Source organism: Tenrec ecaudatus, chromosome 17 (genome assembly GCF_050624435.1).
Source record: "Tenrec ecaudatus isolate mTenEca1 chromosome 17, mTenEca1.hap1, whole genome shotgun sequence".
Classification (NCBI taxonomy): Eukaryota; Metazoa; Chordata; class Mammalia; order Afrosoricida; family Tenrecidae; genus Tenrec; species Tenrec ecaudatus.
The window spans coordinates 61,657,166-61,679,172 of record NC_134546.1 but is presented as its reverse complement, the minus strand read 5'-3'; the positions used below and the strand labels follow the sequence as shown (position 1 = coordinate 61,679,172).

The window sequence follows — 22,007 nt, the reverse complement described above, 5'->3', positions numbered from 1 at the left end:
AGGAGGCTGGCGGCTAATGGGTTCAAGATGGGACTGGAGGTGCTGAGCAAGCAGGCTGGGTATGGGGAGGGGGCCCCTGCCCCAGAACCTGCTCCCTGGGAGGCAGGGACACGATTGGGCCTTCCTGGGCTCCTGAGGCTTGTGTGTACCTGGGTCCAGCCACCTGGCAAGACCTGGGCTCCTGGAGAGCAGGAAAATGAGGCCCGGCAGTATGCCAACACATCCCACCATAAGCCTCCCTCTGAGATGGGCATTCTGTCGGAATCGCCTTGAAAAAAGTCACTGCGGTGAAACGTATAGCCCAAAGCATTTGTCATCCGACCAGCTTTGTGTGTGTAATTCACGACATTTCCAAATGCTTTCCTCACCCCCACAGAAACCCCCAAACCACAAACCGAACCTACTGCCACTGAGTTGGTTCCAACTCATAGTGGCCCCATGGGACAGAGCGGAACAGCCCCTTAGGGTTTCTGAGACTGTCGATCTCTACAGGGGCAGACAGCCTCATCTTTTGCCTTAGGAGTGGGTGGTGGGTTGGAACCATCGACCTGTGGTCAACAACCTAACACATAAGCCACTGCCCTCCTAGGGCTCCCGAATAGAATTCCAGTATCCTCTAAATAATACCTCCCCTTTTCCCTCTCTCGTTCCTAGCAACACTGGCAACCTTTGGACTCAGTACACTTGCCTGTTGTTCTCGATGGGGCTGGAAGTGCCGGGCAAGCAGTGAGAGTTCATGGCTATGAACTTGTCCAGTGTTTGCACTTTGGGGTCTGACCCTTTTCATTCGGCCACGGCAGCATGCACCGGGGTTCCATTTCTCTTTGTAGTTGAACAATGTTGCAGCGTGTGCATGGTCCATATTTTGCCTCTCCATTCATTTGGGCCGTTTCCAGACCTTTGGGCTGCTGTGAGTAAACAGTGCGCCACGCACACTGGTGTCATTCTGTGTGTGTTTTCAATTAGATTTGCACGCAGTGCTCAGTGTGTGCTCGTGGCTCCTGTGTATCATTTCATGTTCCTGATGGTTTATGACTTCATTCATTCGTCGATGAAAAAACTATCCATTGAGATCTCCTATGCCAACAAGCCCTGGGGGCCGGTGGAGGACAGGAAGCTTCCAGTCCAGTGGAGGAGGCAGGTCGGTCCAAAGGCTGTCCTGGTGCAGCAGTGGTTCTCCGAGTAGGATCCAGAGCAGTCTCATCCGCTTCTCTTGAGAGCTGGTGAGAAACGCACCATCTCGGTCGGGTCCCAGCCCAGACAAGAGCAGGAGCCCGTTTTAAAGAATCGACTGAAGCATTCCAGACAGTACACTGCCTTTTTGCTTAATTGGAACATGTCTGTCTATCTACCTACCTACCTACCTACCTACCTACCTACCTACCTACCTATCACCTCCAGAGGCAGTTCAAACAGAACAACGGAATACCGCGTGGCTTAACATCAAGAAAGGTGTGCGTCAGGGTGGTATCCTCTCACCGTGCTTATTCCATCTGTCTGCCGAACAAATCATCAGAGAAGCTGGATTATATGAAGAGGAACGAGGCATCAGGATTGGAGGAAGGCTTATTATCAACCTTCGGTATGCAGATATATGCAGATGACACAACCTCGCTTGCTCAAAGTGAGGAGGACTTGCAGCCCTTGCTGGTGAAGGTCAATGAGTCCAGCTTTCAAGGATGAGCAACACGCTCCCCACTGAACCAATACGCGACATCATGTTCAAGGGAAAAAAGATCGGAGTTGTCAAATATTTCCTCTTGCTTGGATCCACAGTCAATGATCCTGGAAGCAGCCGTCAAGAGATCACACGATGCCGTGGACTGGGTAAATCTACTGCATATGATCCTTTTAAAGTGCTGAAGAGCAAGGATGTCGCTTGAGGAGTAAGGTACCTCTGACCCTGCCATGGCGTTTCCAATCACCCGGATGCACGTGAAAGTTGGACACTGGACAAGGAAGATCGAACCAGGCCATGGCGTTTCCAATCACCCGGATGCATGTGAAAGTGGGACCCTGAACAAGGAAGATGGAAGAAGCAAAGCGTTTCATTGATGGTGTTGGCAAAGTAGCGGGGCTGCCAGAGGCACAAACAGATGTGTCTTGGAAGAAGCACGGCCAGAGCGCTCCTGAGAAGCGAGGACGACGAGACTTTGTCTCATGGACATGGACATGCTGTCGGGAGAGACCAGTCACTGGAGAAGGGCACCACATTCGCTAAGGTCGCGGGTGGTAAAAAGAGGAAGGGCCTGGACAAGATGGACGGACACAGTGGCTGCGGCCATGGGCTCAACCACAGCACCATGTGCGAGGATGGCGCACGGCCGGCCTGTTCTGCTGGACGTGGGGTTGCTTTGAGTTGGACCAACTCAATGGCACCTAATAGCAATGGAAGCAGCAGGTGATAGGACCCTGGACCAGACAGAGCCGGAACCCAGCCTTGGAGAGATGACCCAGCATCTGTGTTGGAACGAGCCCTCCATGCATGCTGAAATCTGAGCAATACAGTGGGAGAGATGCTTATATGAGGGCGGCAGAGGCATGCTGCTGGGCACCGAAAGTCTCATGCCCATTCCAGGGAAGTCGACTCTCTTCACCCTCACCTCACCGCTGTCACTCTGTGTCTCCATGCCGACTCCGGCTACTGTGATTCCTATGCAAAGCCAGGCCCATCTCATTCATTTAGAGCTCAGCTCCAATGCCCTGCCTCCGAGAGGCCGTCCCTGGCCACCTGTCCCTCTAAATCACATTCCTCTTTCTCCGAACCCTTTGAATCTGGGGCTGTCTTGCTCATGTATCTTTTCATTGCCCAGAGCTCCTGGTAGAATACCAGCTACAAGGGAGCTGGAACCTCGCTCATCAGGATTGTAGCTGTAGATACTTTAGCACCCAGGCCAGTGCCTGGCACAGAGCAGAGCCTAAGAATATAATTCTTGAATGAATTTGCTAATGACTCGGCTTAGTGGGCTGATGGTCCACAGTGCTGCACTCTGGGACCCTGACTTCAGGGCCCCCTTTGTCTTCCAATACCTGCCTGGCAGGCTCCAGCACAGGGACCAAGAGTTCCCACGCAGTGGGCTGAGGCCAGGATGTTAACTGCCCTGGGCCTCAGTGTTCACATCTCCAAATGGGACTGAACATATTTGGGCTACCAACCTGACCGCCCCACCCACTGACCCCATAGGGTTTTGATTGGCGTGGTTCTCAAACCTGGTTGGTCATCAGAATCGCCTGGGGAGTTATACATGAATTGTACTGAAGCAGCAGACAAGTGACAAAGCACGTATGTCTGGACACTTTCACTACATGAACCCTCGGCAGCCCCTTAGTCGCCCGGGAACAGATCTGGGTGGGTTATTTTTCCGTTTTCCTTTTTTGTTGTTGTCATAATAAAATACACAAGAAATGCTTACTTTCACAGATTCCAAAAGGTGCTACCTTATGGTCAATGTATCATTACAACTTGGGGAAGTTATAGAGGGAATGCATGTTCCTTGTAGCATTCATACTATGGAACTGAGCCAAAAAAAAAAAAAAAGACCACAGCCTTCTCCCTCCACTTCCTGATCCAGCTCACTGCAACTAAGTGTCCTCAGCCCCGTGGGGTGTCGCCATCCTTTAGGTGTTTATGCAAAGAATTTCAAAAAGAAAAAGCACAACACTAAAATCCACATGCTTTCTTTCCCCCATGTAATTTATGTGTTAGTCTGTCCTGCTGCTGAGTCGCTGTTGGGCTGATTCCAACTCATGGTGGCCCCGCCTGTGCCTAGGAGAACTTCTCCTTAGGAGTAGGCTGTGAACTTTCAGAGGCCGATTGCCAGGCCTTTCTTCTGAGGCACCTCTGGGTGGATTTGAACTGGAGATGCCTCAGAAGGACTAGTCTTTAGGCCAGTCATTACATACTTCACTGTTTGGCCACCCACGGACTCCAGTCAGTATCCGCACATTGCCATCCTTAATGCTGGGCTTTGCTCTCACCCTTTTTTGTTGTCCCTCTCGATGAAGTGACAGGCCCTAGAGCAGAGGCTCTCAACCTTCCTAATGCTGCGACCCTTTAATATAGTTCATGTTGTGGTGACCCCCCCTCAACCATAAAATTATTTTCGTAGCTACCCCATATCTGTAATTTTGCTACTGTTATGAATCAGGCGACCCCTGTGAAAGGGTCATTTGATCTCCAAAGGGGTCGCAACCCACAGATTGAGAATCGCTGCCCTAGAGGCTGTAAGGACAGGCCTGCCATGTGTGTGAGACTCTTTAGTGATTGGGTGAGAACTGCGCATGGAAAGGAAAGATGGCGATTGGTGGATCAGGGCCTCCGATTGCTCTTTGGCTTCAGACCACTCACTTGTTGGCAGTTGCCCTGGTATAGATTCTATAACCAAAAAATCCCCCAAACTCACTGCTGCTGATTCATGGCAACTCAGTGACCCTACAGAAATTCACGGGGGCCACCCCCCCAGCCCCCATGAATGTCGAGGCTGAAACTCTTTTCAGGGATGGAAAGCCTCGTTTTCCTTGCGAGGAGTAACTGGGGGTTTCAAACTGCTGACCTTGTGGTTGGCAGCCCCATGTTCCACCTCTCCCAGGACACTGCATCTCAAAGGGGCCCTTGCTCTCTCAGTGGAGGCTTGCCTGCCTGCTGCTCTGATGCCCAACAGGTTGCAGCAGAGCGTTCTGACTACCACAATGAACTAGGAGGAAAGGTTTGGTGGTCGGCCTCGGCCACGATCAGCCTGCGAACCCCCACAGTCCCCCAGCAATCGGCCAGGGGGACGGGGTAGGACCAGGAAGCATTTTGTTTCTTTGTGCATCCACCTTGTTCTCATCGCCGTGGTTACCCAGCACCACGCCTTTCTCTCAGCCATTCCCTTATTGGCTAAAAAGCATCACAGCCATTCTCCTATTGGTGAAAAAGTAGCGCAGCCGTTCTCTGATTGGCTAAAACACAGCACAGTCATTTCAAGGATGAGCTGATACAGGCTTCTCAAATTTTTACGAATACTAATCAATGCAGAGAAAGGCCCCCATGCACGAAGCTCCAAAGGCTGGGGAGGGGATCCTCTCCTCTTGTCCAGAGTCTGTTGACAAGCATCATACAGCGGTTGGCTTCAGAACCTTGGCTTTATTTTTATTTTTCCTGGCAACTTTTGGTTCCACCCCAGATATATCCAAACAGCATGTTTTCCCTAAGTTGCTGAAGTGCTTCAAACAGAAGAGGGAGGAATGAGGGAAGGTGACCGCAAAGGAAGTGCTCACCGCGGTTAAGGGAAAATGAGAGTCTGACCTACTGACTGGGAAGGGCGGCGGCACGCAGGTTGGGACTATTTAGTTTAAGGATTTGATCATCTCAAATCCCTCTCCCCACCACACCCCGCATGCCAGGCATGAGGGGCCGCTTCCTCTCCACACGCTTGGCACTCTCTGCTTGCTGCCTCTTGCTCATGCCTGCAGTCTTCTCCCCAATATCACTGTCCCCATTCCAGCTGTCCAGAGTGCCTCCTCCTCCAGGAAGCCCTCATTACTCTCTCAGCCGGAAGCCCTTTCCCTATTCCCATAGTTCTTTGCTTGCCGTTCCCTAGCCCATGGCTAGCTTCTCCTCCGGGTAATTTGTATCTGGATAAGCACCATCATGATAAAGAGAGAAAAACTGTTGAAGTAGTTAAGGATTGAATCGTATTGGGATCCAGGATCGATATTCATGCCAAGAAATAAAATGATGTATTACACTGGGAAAATATACTGCACGAGACCTCTGACAAAAGTGTTTATAAGCAACGATGGCACTTGGGAGCTGAAGATGTGACTCGAACCGAGGTGCCGTCAATGGCCTCAGATGCATGTGAATGTTGGACGGTGCATAGGGAAGACGGAAGAAGGATTGATTCCTTTCAATTGTGGTGCTGGTGGCGAATATGGAATATGCCATGTACTGCCAATAGAAGGAACTCACTTATCTTGCCAGGAGTTCAGCCAGATTGCTCCTTCGAGGTGAGGTGAATGACATGTCACCTCACTCGCTTTCTATGTGCCCTCCCCGTGGAGAAGGGCAGCATGCCTGGTAAAGCAGAAAGTCGGTGGAAAAGCAGAAGACCTTCGATGAGCTGGACGGACAAAGTGGCTGGACGGACAAAGTGGGCTCAAAAATACCAGTGATTGTGAGGATGGGGCGGGACAAGGCAGCGCCTCGTTCTGCAGTAAACTGGGCGCTATGAGTCAGAACGCACACAATGGCGCCTAACCATAGCAATAGACAGTTCTGCGATGCTGGTCCTTTTAAATGTCCCTCTCAGTACTGGCCACAGAGCCTGGGACACAGACAGTGTACACTCACTCACTGGTTGCCGAATGAAGAGCCGAGTGGAAAAATGGAGGAGGCCACTCGGGTTTGCAAAGACAAGCTGAATCTTCGCCTGCTTCTTGGGCTGCAGCTGCAACTGGGCTCAGCTCTTCTGGGTCCCACTCACAGATGGACTACCACTTGGGGTGCTCACAGCTCAGCGCTACCCAGCAAAGTGGCAGGAGTTTGCTCTCTCACGAGACTGAACTCTTCGTGGGAGTAGAAAGCCCTGCCTTTCTCCCTCAGAGAGGCTGGTGGTTTTGAACTCTGGCCCTGGTGGTTGGCGGTCCAAGCTGTAATCACGATGCCGAAGATCCTGAGAGAGGCCAAGCAGTCAGTAAACATCTCCCTTTTCTCTACAGAGTGTCTGAGCCCCTTGGCTGGTTCCCAAGTCCCGCTCAGCTTTTCCCCGCAGTTGCAGCAACCCCGTGCTCTGAGAAGGAGACACAAGCAGAGGACCGTTTGGGGAGCGGTTCCTCTGTGGGGCGGAGAGCTTCACGTTCTTGTAGGTGTGAGTCTGGCAGCTTGATGGCAAGGAAAGGGCCTCTCGAATCCCTGCTCTTCCTCCTGGGTGGCATGTTTCCTTTGGTTTATAAGGAACCCTGTTGGCTTAATGGCCAACTGAACCATTAGCATGCTCAACTGCTAACTGAAAGGTTGGCGGTTCAAACCCACCCAAAGGCTCCATGGGGCGCGAAGGCACTGTGTATTGGAATGGACCCCATGACAACAAATAATAACAAGTCTTGACAACTCAAACCTCTGCCATCATAGAGAGCCACTCTTAGCACGAAGTGAACTCCAGCGTTTGTTTATGCCCCGCCTCATGGAAGGAGCGCCCTTTGAAGTCTAAGAATGAGTGCTGGAATTAGAGCAAGGGATGAGGCGGAAGAACTCTACCACGGGCTGTTAGGGAGGGAGGAGATGGGGAAAGCAGAGGCTGAGTTGGAAATCCTCCTGGCTTCTCTGAGCTGCCCGACATTTATTTTCTCTCTTGGCTGTTACGAATCAGGAGATGTTCCTTTTGATGTATCCTCACCCAGGATTGCACACCTCACTGCTGGGATGTGCACTGGTCAGAGCTCAGTATTATGGAAGCTAGTTTTCCCTTAGACCCATCTCTGTCCATGGGTGTATCTGTGTGTAGGGCTGTTCCTGGGTTGATTTGGAGAGAGAGGTGGGGAGGGAGGGTATGAAGAAAGAAAAACAGGCCGAGAGCCTTAGGCTACATCTTAACCCCATGCACTGTCCCAGAATTCTCTGGGTCTGGACTGACACTCGGTGTCTCCTTGGCTCCTTCCAATGCTGTCCTGTGCTTTGAGGATCTGAAGGTGCCCCCAGCTTCTACCAGTGAGTACCACTGCTCACTGTGGCTCACAACCCCCAGCCAGGGGCTGCTCGGTGGCTTGGCCTGGGGCCTAGGCCAACATTTCCCCATGTATACGGTCTCTCTCTCTCTGCGTGGGGTGGTTTTATCCTATCCTGGGCTCCGCTTCTGTGGGGATTTATACTTTAACCAGAATGAGTCATGATGCCTGAATTTATTTGTTCCCAGAGAAAATAGCAGAGGGCATTTATGGGCGGTGGCATTGGGAGTCTGCTCCTTTGGGGCCCAAGCCAGGAAGAGCATAGGATGTTCCTCAGGGAGATTTCCCCAGCAACAAAGCCCAAGACTGCCCCAGGTCAGACACTGGCTGGAGCCTCCTTGTCACTGCAGAGGGTGGGCAGACTGGGATAAGAGGTGTCCCTGGGGCCTGGCAAGCCAAGGGGTCCTGTTCCTCGAAGCCTGTCTTGTCTCCTTTTTCTGGAGCCAGGCCAGGGTAGGGCATTAGTCCTCTGACATGTGCCTCAGAGTCGACACGTTCCATGCCATCTCCTGTATTCACATTCCTTACAAGAGTGTGTATTTGGGGTTGGCATCACCATTTCACAGATGGGTAAATGGGTCCCAAGGAGGGCACTGGTTAGGAGAGGAAGGCAAGCGGTGTGAGTCTGAAACTGAGGCCAGGAGCTGCTTCATGTCAGCTGCCGAGGCAGAAGCCTGCGCCGGCGCGCACACATGGCCTGGGCTCAGCAGCCACACTCTGTGGATCAAGCCAGGAACGGCCCCTGGACAATCTGATGGTCAGCCTGCAATTCCACCAATACTGCCCTTTGGGTTTAGACATGGAAGACCCCCCTGTAAAGGCTCAGTGCTGATGTGTGCCACTGTACAGGAAGTCATGCCTGACTCCCAGTAGCATTTAGTCTAGGAAGAGACCTAAAATCTTGAGAGAAGGCCCTCAGAATGATTTAGGGGGGGGGGGGGCTCTAGCTCTCAGGTACTTCACCTGAGTGCTTGCTCAGCCAGGTGGGACCAGTGCAGAGCAAGGAAAGGGCGTGGGGCTGGGAGTTGGGCTTCTGGGTGTGGGTCCAGTCTCTGTCTCTCTTTGCCGCCTGGCTGTGACCTAGACCTTTTCTACTTCTAAGTCTCAGCTGCCTCACCTGTGAAATCAGAGAGTCGGGGGGAAATCATTCCCAAGGCCCTTCCCAGGCAGGAGGGAAAAGCTGGAGGCACGGGACGTCCTGAAGGTGCACTATACTCACCTGGGGCTCTTGGGCCTGCTCCTAGCCTGCCCTGTCCCTCCCCACCCCCGCCCTGGCTGTCTTGGAGAGTCAGGGTCTGCTGAAGAACATGCAGGCTCTGTTCTCAGGACAAGCAGGCAGCCTTGCTGCCTGGGGTCTCCATCAGAAGACGAATCCTCTATAGAGTGGTTTGTGGAGAGACAAAGGTATCAACATTGTCCAGAAGGTCTAGTCCAGTCTTTTTCCAGCTTGGAGACTGACCCATAGCACTCACTGCTGAGGCCACCAAGCCTTTGTGTGTGTGTTCTTGGGGGGGGGGGTGACAGTGCCTGCACCATAACCCACTTCCAAGGCCAGCAGACCTCTCCGTCTCCATCTCCACTGACTCACGTCCACACCAAGGCGACCCAGGCACACAGCCCTCTCAGCATCTGACCACACGGGCCCTAGTTTAAGTGGTTGAAAAATAATCCAGAAGAACCCTTCAAAGGGATGGGATGCTGTCTAGGACTCCTTGTGACTGCCGATGAGTCAAGCCACCAAGTCTGTCCTTTCATCGCTGAGGGCGACGAGGGGCTGGTCTGAGATGCTGTTTTTCTCTGCGTCCTGTCAGGACATCCCAGAGACTCAGCCTGGTGGGTGGATGGGGAACAAATAGAAAAATCTCCTAAATTCCTTCTCGGTTTTCTCCTCAGCCCGGTTTCTCTCAGCCTTCCCAAACCTACCCTCTCTCAACCTCACATCCCCTTGGCCTAGTTCCTTCGCTCCCTCCCTGCTGATGCTTCCTTCAGCCTCCAGCCTCGGGAACACCGCCCAGGACAGGGACCAAGCAGGTGGAGGAGAGACCAGTCAGACCTCACACAGACCGCACTGGCTGTCCACCCTGCAGGAGGGGTGGGCGAGAGTGAGAGGTGGGGCATAAGGAAGTTTCCCTTGGCTTCGGCCACCCCAACACTCCTACCTGTCCCTTGCTCAGCTGAGGGAGCAACGAGGGGAGTGGAAGCTATGGGGGGAGAGAGGAGAGAGGGCCTAAAGGAAAGCTAAGACCCAGGATGGGAAATCCAGAAATCAGGAAGAGAAAATGGGCAACAAGAAGAATGCAGGCCAGCAGGAAGGAGAAGAGGGCCAAACACAACTCACGGCGACCCCATAGCACAGGGTAGGACTGCCCCTGTGAATTTCTGAGACTTCAGCTCTTTAAGCGAGTAGAAAGCCTCATATTTCTCTTGAGGAGCATCTAGTGGCTTTGAACTGCGGACCTTGCAGATCGCAGGTAAATATGTAACCACCATGCCACCAGGGCTCCTTTAGGAGAAGGCAGAGGAAGGGCTCAATGGCCTGGGAGGACGTTTGGGTAGCTTACAATCATGCAATACCAGCAGATCTTCTGAAAACCACCCCTCTCTCTTTGCCCACCACCACCACCAGCCCTCCTCCTGCTGTCTCTGGGCTCCCAGTGTTACCCCCATGTCCCTACCCCTGGAAACACCCGCATAACTAAGGTTATTTGTTTCTGCCGGATTTACCACCCACTTAAGAAGTTTGGAACCAACACTTCTAGCCCATGGTTCTCAGACCTGCAAATCCAAATGACCAGGCCCCACCCTGGGCCTAGTAATTCCGAATTTCTGGGGAGGGGCACAACCACTGGCCTCAGCAAGTACTCCCGGTCTGAGAACCGTGACACTGGAGAAGAAACGCCAAACGGTCTGCTCAGGTTACAGGGAGCCCTTGCCAGAGCTCTGTGACTGGTCTGTGTATCTTTATGCCCAGGCTGGATGGACCCTGGGCTGGGAGACCTGTGCTTAGTGCTGCAGTTGGCCTGGCGGGTCCCTTTATGCAGCTTCTGGGAGCGGTGCCCTGCCATGAGCAGGTACACCTGCGGAGCACTGTGCCCCTTCTCCCTGGTCTCACGGCAGCCCCTCCCTGTTCTCACAACGCTCTCCTCCTGGGCCCTCTGGGACACAGAAGCCCCTTCTCTTTCAGACCCTGCCTCTTCTCTCTCTCCCCCTTCACCTGTGCAGGGCCCTTCCTCATCAAGCATCCTTTCCAGTCACCTAGCCTTGCACAGCCTTCCTGCCAGGCTCTTCACCTTCCGAGTCTCCTCCCTCAACACCATCCTCCGCTGGGTAGCCATGTCCACCTTTCTAAATGACAGCTCCAGCAAAGGGCATTCACAGAGGTCTAAATACAGGCATGCACATATGTAAATATATTTATAGATGACAATGGGGAAATAGATCTATGTGCATATTTTATAGGTTTAGGATTAAGGTCGCAGATGGACATTGGGCTTCTACTCAAGTACTCCCTCAATGCAAGAACACTTTGTTCTATTAAACTGGCATTCCATGGTGCTCACCTTCCTGACACAATCATTGAAGACAAAGCGGGTGCATAAGCAAATGTGGGGAAGAAAGCTGATGGCACCCGGCTATCAAAATATATAGCATCTAGGGTCTTAAAGGCTTGAAGGTAAACAAGCAGCCATCTAGCTGAGAAGCAACAAAGCCCACATGGAAGAAGCACATCATCCTATATGATCATGAGGTGTCGATAGGATCAGGTATCAGGCGTCAAAGGACAACAAATCATATCACTGTGAATGAGGGGGAGTGTGGAGTGGAGACCCAAAGCCCATCTGCAGGCAAGTGGACAGCCCCTTACAGAAGGGTTTCAGGGAGGAGATGAGCCAGTCAGGGTGCAGTGTAGCACCGATGAAACATAAAACTTTCCTCTAGTTCTTTAATGCTTCCTCCCCTCCCACTATCATGTTCCCAATTCTACTGTACAAATTTGGCTAGACCAGAGGATGTACAATGGCACAGATAGGAATTAGAAACACAGGGAATCCAGGACAGATAAACCCCTCAGGACCAGTAGTGAGAGTGGCGATACTGGGAGGGTGGAGGGAAGGTAGGGTAGAAGGGGGTACCAATTGCAAGGATCTGCATGTAACCTCCTCCCAGGACAAAAGAAAAGTGGGTAAAGGGAGACATCAGACAGTGTAGGATATGACAAAATAATAATAATTTATAAATTATCAAGGATTCATAAGGGAGAGGAGAGTGGGGAAGGAGGGGAAAATGAGGAGCTGATACCAAGACAACAAGTATACAAATGTGCTTGACACAATGGATGGATGGATGGACTGTGATAAGAGCTGTACAAGCCCCCAATAAAATGACTAAAAAAAAAAAAGAATTGCAACTCCAGGAAACCACTCTCCTGCTCTAAAACCTTTAGCGGCTCCCCAGTGCCTCCAGGCTATCGCCCCTTGCTGTGACAGTTACAAGCATCTGGGATACCAGATACCCAGCTCAACCTCTGTCTCATGGCTGCACTTTCTGGACCTTCTCCTCCAGCCATGTGGACTATGCTCCTCCGCTAAGCCTTTTCTTTCCCACCTCCATACTCTTACCTGGGCTGTTCCCGCCATCTGTTACCCTTCGCAGCCAGGTCCACTCTGCACATCTGAACTCCTGTCACCTCCTCTACGACAACCCCTTCCTCAGTCTCTGTGCTGCCAGGCCTGCCGAGTGAACTCCCTGTCCCTTGTTAACTTACTGCCTGGGCTGGGCATTCTGTGAACATCAGCCTTTGCTTCCCATTCCTCTCCCCTGCTGAGCTCAGCACGGCCTGCTTCCCACACGTGTTTATGTGAGTTTGCTCCGTGCTGAGCCCTGGGGTATGGCTGTCATCTAGATACCGCAGCCTCGGTCGGTCCTCACGGGCCCACAGTCTAGCCAGGCAGGTCTGCGGTGCAAGGAGGGCGGGAGGGGCTAAGCAGGCAAAGACCACAGACTTCTGGCCAGCTTGGACTTGGAGCTGCTTCTTGCCCTGAGACACGGGGAGTGGGTAGCTCTGTACTCCAGGCCTGGCTTTGACCCTTGTATGTCATCTCGGGGGGGGGGGGGAGGGGCTCCATTCTCTGGCCCATAAAATGGGACAGTCAACCCTGCTTCCCATAGAAGTTGCTTACTGCCCTGGACCTGAACTCCAGGGAACCTCCCGTCGCCTCCTGTCCTCAAAGCCCCACTGAGTCCCAAAGGGGACCCGTTCAGTAGGGCCTGCCGACCGTGAAGACCTTCCCCCAAATAAGCCCCTCTCTCTTCACCTAGCCCCACTGCCAGCTCCAGTCTGCTGCCCCTGGGCTCCCACTGTGCCCACTTCCACACACGTGGGTCCCCTGCCCTGAGGGCTGCTCAGCTTGCTGAGAGCTGCGGCTACTTCCCCCTTCAGGGGTGGGACCCTCAGTGACAAACACACTGCTCAGCTCTGTCTTTTCTCAGCACCAGGGGGCTTCCGGCTGCAGGGGACAAAGGTTCTGCAAGGCTCCCTGCAGACTGGTACTGGAGCTCCAGGGACATCCCAACCCCCAAGCAAGCTCACTGCCATCAAGTCAGTGCTGACTCAGAGTGCCCCCCTGCGGCTTTCTAAGACTGCAGCTCTTGACAGGAGTAGAAAGCCCAGTCTTTCTCCAGCTCCCAACGCATCACCCCTACACCCCCAGGGTGCCTTCAGGAACACCCAAGGGCCTTAAACGACCAACAGACTTAATGATTCCAATCACGTGGGTGAAATTTCTCTGAAAGAAACCAGGACTGAGGAAGCCGGGCAGAGCGCACTCCGTTCCTTTCTGCAAACTGAGACGTGGGGAGAGCAGCTCAAGATGCCTGACGCCTTGGCGAATGGTCAGCTTTGGCCAGTGGGAGTTCTGGGATGGGGCTGTGGGGGGCAGACGAGGGAGGATTAAGAAAATTAAGTGGCAGCCCACCCCCAGCATGCCTGTCCACCCTCTGGCCACTTCCACCTGCGTCCTGGCACCTGTGTCGTCCAACAAGTCACAGTCTGGGATATCTGCGGGTTCCTGTGATGGGAGACTGCTGGCAATGGGCAATGGGACCTGTATTGGGGGACAGACTTGTGGGGGGAGGGGAAGGTGATGCTTTTCCCACTGGCATCTCTACCTGACGGCCTTAGCAGATGAAGAGCCTCAGGTGACCCAGGCTCCCTGCCAGTCTCCTGGGAGCGTTTTGTAAAAACAGAGTCCCTGCCCTCCCGGACTCCTGCCCGAAGCCCCAGGAGTCACAGGCCAAGGTGTGAGAGGTCTGAAGGCTCCCAGGAGATGGGAGAGCTTTGACTCAGGGAGAGCCTCTCCACCACATCTCCGAGGCCTGGCTTTAGGTTGTAAGATGCAAGCAACTCAGTCTTCCATGTCCTGCTTCATGGATGCCATGTTCTGGAGAGTCAGTTAGTCTGTCCTCATTCTCCTCCTGAGCTAAGAGTGGTTGAGAGAGCTTCTCCAAAGAGCTTCCTTCAAGTGGTGGTGAGTCTTTGGACTGCGCACTATTGCTTGTGACCCTCTGAGGGGCCTCAGGGGAGCTGACTGAACACACACCACTGAGGTTGCACATCAGTCAGCTAGTTGACCCCCAAGTGACATTGGCATCAAACTCTCTTTTCCTCAAATCAGTATCCACCAGGAATGAAGTCAGACAGTACCCTTGGAATGCTGCCCACAGGTAGGAGAAAACAAGAGTTGGGGCGGGGAGTAGGAAGGGGGAACAATCAAGCAGGCTCTGCTGTGGGGGCCATGCAAGTGGAGACAGGGATTCCTGAAAGGTCTCATGTGCCCCATCCATTCTTCATGGGCTTCTTGGCTCTAGGGAGCTCCACAGCCTTTTTCTGCTTGTTTCTCTGAGCCCAGTGGTGGCAGAGAACACAATCAAGCCAAGTGGCCGCAGTGTGTCGACCATGCATCTTGTAGCATGAGCTCTTTACTCCAGAGTGACCCTGCCCCTTCTTTCTGCACATCTCAGCCAAGCCTTCCTTCAAAGAGACCCTCCCAGAGAGTCCAGGCACAGGGATTTCTCCTTCCCAACTCCAGCTGAGCTTCTGCTGTGAGCAAGACACTCCAGGAACTGTTCTCAGGCTTCGGAGAGATGGTTCTCAATAGAAGCCATGGGCCCCAACGGTTACGGACCCAAGCGGCCCCGACCCAAGACCTGAAGTCCTATGTGTCATCGGAGAGAGGACTCGGGAAGGGTGATTCGACTATGCGAAGGCTCCAGAAGGCTTCATGGAGGGAGAGGCCTTACATAGACGAACATCATGAACACTAGGTCGCCCTTCATTTTGTATCTCTTTTTAATTATTGCAAGGACATTACTGTTGCCTCCCCAACTGGTCTGGGAGCTACTTGAAAGTGAAACCATGTCTTTCTCATACCAATATTTTGCAGAGTCTAGTAAAATGTATTAACAGATGTTTAATAAACAACTATTGCTCAAAAGAAATTGAATCAAGGGATCAACTGTTCGACTCCATCTTAGCCATGTGTGCCATGGGCAGCACATTGGTGTGCACAGTATGTCTGGGCCGACGAGGAGTGACCCAGCATTCATTCGGCCTTTCAAAGAATAGCTATCTGATAGCACAGACACCACCCTGCCGTTAGGAAGTAAGACAGTAGAACAGGGAATTACTACCCAGGATAGGAAGTGACATGGGAATAGAAATACAGAATTTGGGGGCAGCCCATTGATAGGGGGTGCTGAGAGAAAATCTCACAGAGCAAGTGGTCTATAAATTGATAAAAGTATTCAAGAGACTTCTTAATTCTAGCTTTAAACGCCAATAAAAGCTAGGCAAAATTTATGAAGTCACTGTTTTCATGTACTGGTCAGCAACGAATGTGGAACTCAATCCCTGACAGCAGGTAGGTGCAGAAGCTGCCACCCCCACGTGCAGCTCTCTCCAAGGGCACTGTCCTCCCCGGAGCACTGGGAAATAGAGACCAAAACAGGGAGTGTCAGTCTTGTGGGGTGGAGGGAGCAGTGATTGGAACCAAAAAATTGGCTAGGATCTTGGGTTGGGGAGGCAGGTGACTAGAAAAGAGAGAGCCTAAGAGAAATAAGCACCCCCCTCCCCCCCCCACACACACATATACCTAAAAACTCTGCTAAAAGTCTCCTTCAGGTCTTTGGTTGGCTCCTGAGCTGAGTATGCAAAATGTGAGATTCTGGAAGGTCTGTCAGAAAACAGCTCTGGGGGTCAGAGGTTTTAGAGGCTACCTAGGGAGATGCTGGGGTCATGCTCAGCCAGAATGAAGATGCTGGGCTTTCAGTGGAGACCCCAGAAAAATCTATACCTTATGAATAGGGACCATATGCTAGGAGTAAGGGCAAAATGGGATTAGACCTACCCTAGCCATGGCCCAAACCAAGCATTGATAAAACTTAGGCGATTGATGTCACCAAAGATTTAGCAGCTTATAAGTAAAATTTTTAACCTAATTTAGAGGATGGTCCCATAACACACAGCGCGAAAAACCCACCAGGGTCAGTAAAGTAGAAAAAAAAATCGCTAAATCATCAAAGAATCAGGAAGAAGTGACTTATGACCATGAGATAAAAGTATCAATGGAAGCAGGCCCAGAGTGATCCATATATTAGTTAGCAAAGACTTCAAAATAAGTATTATTAATATATTAGAGAAAACAGAGTAAAAGATGGAGAAATATATCGATTGTCACACAAAATTAGAATTTATATATAAAAATAATCAAATAAAATGAGGAACTTCAAAATAAACTATCTGCATCAGAATATATTGGGTGGGTTTAACTGCATACCATACAGCCAAATACAGCATTAATGAAGTTGGAGACAAATCAATAGAAAATGTCTAAGTGGAAGCAAAGAAATGGAAAAAGTGAAATAAGAAAACACAACAGGGATATGAGGAACATGGTGTAATGACCTAACATACACTCAGTTGGAGTCTAAGACACAAAAGAAAGAATGAGGCAAAAATTAGATTTGAAAAAAATTTTAAAAAGCTTTCTAGATCTGATGAAAGACACCAACCAGATATTAAAGTTTTAGGAAATTCTAAGAAGAAAAACTACCAAGAAAATTAAACTCAGGTATATTGTAGTCAAACTGAGGTTGAAGATAAGGAGGAAAGCAAAACAGGGAAAATGACATATTACATCAAAGAAACAACAATAAAGGCGGCATCTCAATAGAGTCATCAAGCCGGAAGACTTTATTACAATGTCATAGAGTGACATTCCAGACTGCTATTCTGTACCTAGTGAAAATACACTTCAAAACTTAAGGTGAGATGGAGCTATCTCCAGGAAAACAACACACACACACACACACACAACTCTGAAGGCATAACAATTGTCAGCAGACCTGCACTGAAAGAAATACTAAATAGAGTTTTCTGGCTAAAGGGAAATTATTTCAAATGAAAACACAGAAACGTATGAAAAAATAGATAACCAGAGAGAGCAAGTAGGTGGATAAATAGAAATAAATATTGATGCTTTAAAATCACGACGCCTTTAAAGGTCAGAATCATGGTAGGAACAACACAAAGAAAGGAACTAGAGATAAGCTGGAGCCAGCACTGGAATTAAAGGTCATAGGTTCTTGTGTTGTTTAGGATGTGGCAAAAGTAGTAATTTGATGTAGATTGTAATAAACCAAGAATGCATATTTTAATTTCTAGGGCATATATGAAAATGCTAATAAAAGGAGGTACAACTGAAAAAAACAAGGCAGTGAAAAACCGGAATAATACTGAATACTTGAATAGTTGAAAGGGAAGATAGAAAGAAATAACGGGACACTTCTGGCATCTCACAAAGAAAAAGGGACGTACAGAACACACATAGCAAAATGATACATTTCAACCTCACGGTATCAGTTGTTACACTAAGTGTAATTATCCAGTCAAAAGGTAAGGGTTGAAAAACAAACAACTCTCTCTAGGCTGTTTCAGTGAGACACACTTTAAACACAGAAAGTGGAAGGCAAAAGGATGGATGAAGATATAAAAGATCAACCCAAACTCATTGCCCCTGGCCTGATGCTGGCTCGTCATGACCCTGTAGGACACAATAAAATTCCAAGGGTGCACATCTTCATGGGAGCAGACAGCACTGTGGAATTAGACGAAAACACACCTTCAGTAAAATAACTCAAAGAAACAAAACCAAAGGAAAAGCCCTCCACATGTTTGGGAATCAAGCAACACACTTCAAATAAATAGTAGCCATGAAATACCGTTGCAAAATTGGACTTCTTTAAAGCCAAGAACTTCTGCTCATTCAAAGACACTATTAGGAAATGGAAAAGACTGGGAGGAGACACGGTATTTGTAATACCTCAGTCTGACAGAGGACTTGTAACAGAATATATTTTCTAAGTTCTAGAAATCAAAAAAGAAAAAAAAATCGAGAAAAGAGCAAAAAACTCAAGAAGATACTTAACAAGAAATAATATCAAAATGACCAATAAATTTACAGAAACTTCCATAATATAGTCACCAGAAAAATACACGTTAAACTCACAATGAAATGCCACTTCACCCCTGCTGAAATGTCTAAGATGAGAAAAGGTTGATATTGTCAAGTGTTAGTGAAGATGTGGAGCAACTGGAATGCTCTCACATGTGAAAACCACTTTTATACAATGATTCCCAGTCACAACTGAAGCGAGCTAAAATCTACCCCGTAGGATAGCAATCCTACCTTTCATGGATTGCACAGCAATTCTGCATTGAATTGTGCCTCCCTAAAAGATATCCTGAATTTCTAACCCTGGAGCTGTGGATGCTACCTTGTTTGGGGGAAGATGAGACAATGAAGCGACAGATGGTATCTTTGAAGAAGGGCGTCTAAAAGAAACAAGGCATCCCATGCATGACTTCCTTCTTGTGCCAGCTATAAAGGGGTCAGAGGGACGGGGTGGGGTGGGGTTGACCGTAAATACTTATGAGGAGCTTATTGGGGTAATGAAAATGTTCTAAAACGCATTTGTGGTGATTTTTAAAAAATCCTTCTATTGGGGGCTTACACAACTCTTATCACAATCCATACATCCATCAGGTGTGTAAAGCACATTTGTACATCCGTTGCCCTCATCATTCTTAAGCATTTACTCTCCACTTAAGCCCCTGGCATCAGCTCCTCACTTTTCCCCCTCCATCCTCACTCCCCCCTCCCTCATGAACCCTTGATAATTTATAAATATTTTGTCATATCTTACACATTCCGATGTCTCCCTTCACCCACTTTTCTGCTGTCCGTCCCCCAGGGAGGAGGTTATATGTAGATCCCTGTAATCGGTTCCCCCTTTCTACCCCATGTCCCCGCCACCTTCACGGTATTGCCACTCTCATCACTGGTCCTGAAGGGATCATCCGCCCTGGATTCCCTGTGTTTCCAGTTCCTATCTGTACCAGTGTACATCCTCTGGTCTAGCCAGATTTGTGATTCTTGCAATACGTGTGAATGTACTAAAACCAAACTCACTGCCATTGAGTTGTTATAACTTCTATTGATGCTACAGGACAGAGAAGAGCTGTCCCTGTGGGCTTCCCAAAGTCTTTTTAACTCTTTATGGCAGTAGAAAGCCTCATCTTTCTCCTAGCACGCTGGAAAGGGTGAGTGACATGCTATGTGAGAGATAATAGTAACAGCAATAAAAACAACAGTGGAACCTTCTCTCTGCTTGAGTAGTCTGTGGGTTCTTTCTAGCCCTACTCCCTTCCTTCTGCCAGGCTCCCCTTTCACTTTGCTCCCTCAGTACTTGTGTTTGAACTTGTGAGCACGCTCACTCACCTGTCCCCCTTCAGGCACTGCAGAACTGGCGATGCTGCCCCGTGATGAGACAGGGACACCGAGGCTCTGAGAGGGAAGGAGTGGTCATTCTCGGGCCCAGGAGTCTGCTATCCGCACTCTCGCATGCCCCAGAGGGTGAAGGGCTGTTCCTTCCCATTGCACAGGTGAGAAGCTGGGAGCCCGAGAAAGTGCATACTGAAGGCTCCCTAGTCAAAGGCCGATCTTGGGTGGCCTTGACCTGTTGGGACCAATAGTCAGATGACGGGGGAAATGGGAGGGGCAGCCTGTGAGGATGGGGTGGGCAGGGGGCGGTCCAGGACTGGGGACAGCGGTTCTCACTCACCACTTCTTGCCACTGATGTCATGCTGCTGCACTGTGTAGCCAAAGAAGGCGGTCCTGGGGCCAGTGATGACTCGGGGCCTCCTGGTGTCCATGTTGAAAGCGCCTGTGAATCCTGGGGTGGGGAGGGAGGAGAGATGGGGGTCAGGTGGGTGAGGTATCACAGACCCAAGGGTGCACAGTCCCCACCTGCAGGTCATCTGATCCAGAGGGCCTGACTGCAGGGGGCTTTTGTCCTACTCTTGCAGAGTCCCTTGTAGGAGGTGTCTGGGATAGCCTCTGCCCCAGGGAGCCCGCAGGCAGAGAGGGGGAGCAAAAACGATAGCCACCGCGCCTCTTCCCAAGCATTCCTGCTCTCGGAGGGAGAAATGGCCTGCACCCTAATGAAGCACAGCAGACAGAAGACCCGTAGCCACTGACCTTGAAGAGGCCTCCGTCTGACGGGGCAAGCATGACAGCCACCCTGAGCAGGAAGACACTGCCGCCGATCTGGGAGAGCCCACCCTCTGAGGGACAGTCAGACACAGATGCCGGATTCAGATGGAAGTGACCTGCAGGCACTGCCAGCCACACAGAGGTCAACTGGAACCCCTTTTGGCCTCTTGAGGAGCTATGCTGACGCCTGGCCCTTCTTGTGACCCAGGGGTCCTTGGGCACTCTCTCTGTCTTCCTCCCGAGGGCTGGCTCAGTGTTGGTGCTCAGCAGCACCTGCCCCCCTCCCTCCATCTTGCTGTCCTCCACCTGTGTCTCCTGGTCCTCCTCTCTTTCCTCTCCTCTCTCCCCCGACCCCCACGCGCTCACCCCCTACCTTCTAGAGTCAGGGCACTGAGCTCCTGCTTCCCAGGCTGCTGGGGATGGCAATGGCGGTTTCTTTGGAATCGGTTTGCCAAGCTTCCTCTGGCTTTAGCAGGGGCTGCTATTCAATGAGAGGGCTGAGCAAAGCTGAGAGAGGTTCTAGAACCCTGTAGTCACATATCAGCCAGCCAGCCACTGGGAAGTTTCTGTTGAGCCACAAGCCACCCTTCGTGGCATTGGTGTGCTGGCGCACAGGAAGCAACCACTCTCATCGGCATGGGTTCAAGTATGTGGCTCTTTTCCCCTTCACGGGGAGTGGGAGAGCCAGCAAAGCCCACCCACACTGGGCGAACCTGGGAGCAGCCCCGGAGTGAGGCTGTGGAGCTCAACCGGGGGCCAACAGCGAGTCAGTGACGGCGTGGAATAAGGGCTCTTTCCTCCTGTCCTGACAAAGCCACATCCTACCTGGACCTCACCACTAAGGTGGCCACCAAACTTAGGACACATGGGGTCTAAGGGGTGAGATGCTCCTCTGAACCCAAAGTTTCCAGATGTGTGAGAATCTATCAGCACACAGGACTTCAATCATCCGTCCCCCGTCACACTTTATGCTATACGGGTCCTGTATAGACGTCAAAGAGCATTCTTGTGTTTGTCTTATCCTTTGACCTCCAGGACTGCTCTGTATCCCTGAGGTGATGGTGTCCAGGGGTTACTAGCAGAGGGTCGGTCCGAGGGCTAACTGGCCCGGCTGCCAGAGGTCAGGATCCAGTCCTGAATTGAGGCGAGCACTGCTACCCTTCTCCTGAGCCCCGATCTCGGTCTGAGTCTTCAAAGGAGTGATCTGTGTACCTACTGGAGTGGGAGCTGTCGTCCAGAAACGAGCGGCTCTCCACACCAGCATTATTGGTTCTTCAAATGTATACTCGACCTCCTGCCCTCGAGGGAAATCTGACTCCAGTGTCCCTCCAGGACAGAGTAACACTGCCTCTGTGCATTTCCACGGCTGTCAATCTTCACAGGAGCAGAGAGCCTCATCTGTCTCCCACGGGGCAGCTGATGCATTCGAACTGCTGACCTTGCAGTTAGTAATAGAACCCATAACCCGTTATGCCACTAGGGCTCCTTGAAAATGGATAGAAAAAAGCCCCTCAAATCCAACAACAACTCATTGTTATTGCACCACTCTTGACCCTAGGGATCCTGCAGGGCAGAATAGACCTGCCCCTTTAGGGTTCTGAGATTGTACATCTTTTCATGGAATGGCTGGTGGGCTCAAACCTTGACCTGGTGGCTAGCAGCCCAGGGTGTAAACCAGTATGTCCACA

The 22,007-nt window shown here is 50.8% G+C and overlaps 1 protein-coding gene across 2 annotated transcripts in view; it reads right to left on the bottom strand.

Annotated features, from left to right (window-relative positions):
* The window catches only part of ITGA11 (integrin subunit alpha 11), a 126,569-nt gene that overhangs the window by 75,357 nt on the left and 29,205 nt on the right, over positions 1-22,007 (bottom strand). For both annotated transcript variants that reach the window (XM_075536111.1, XM_075536110.1), the window contains exon 2: positions 19,888-19,999. In XM_075536111.1, the coding sequence (XP_075392226.1) occupies positions 19,888-19,999 (112 nt within the window). The remainder of the gene's footprint in view (positions 1-19,887; positions 20,000-22,007) is intronic.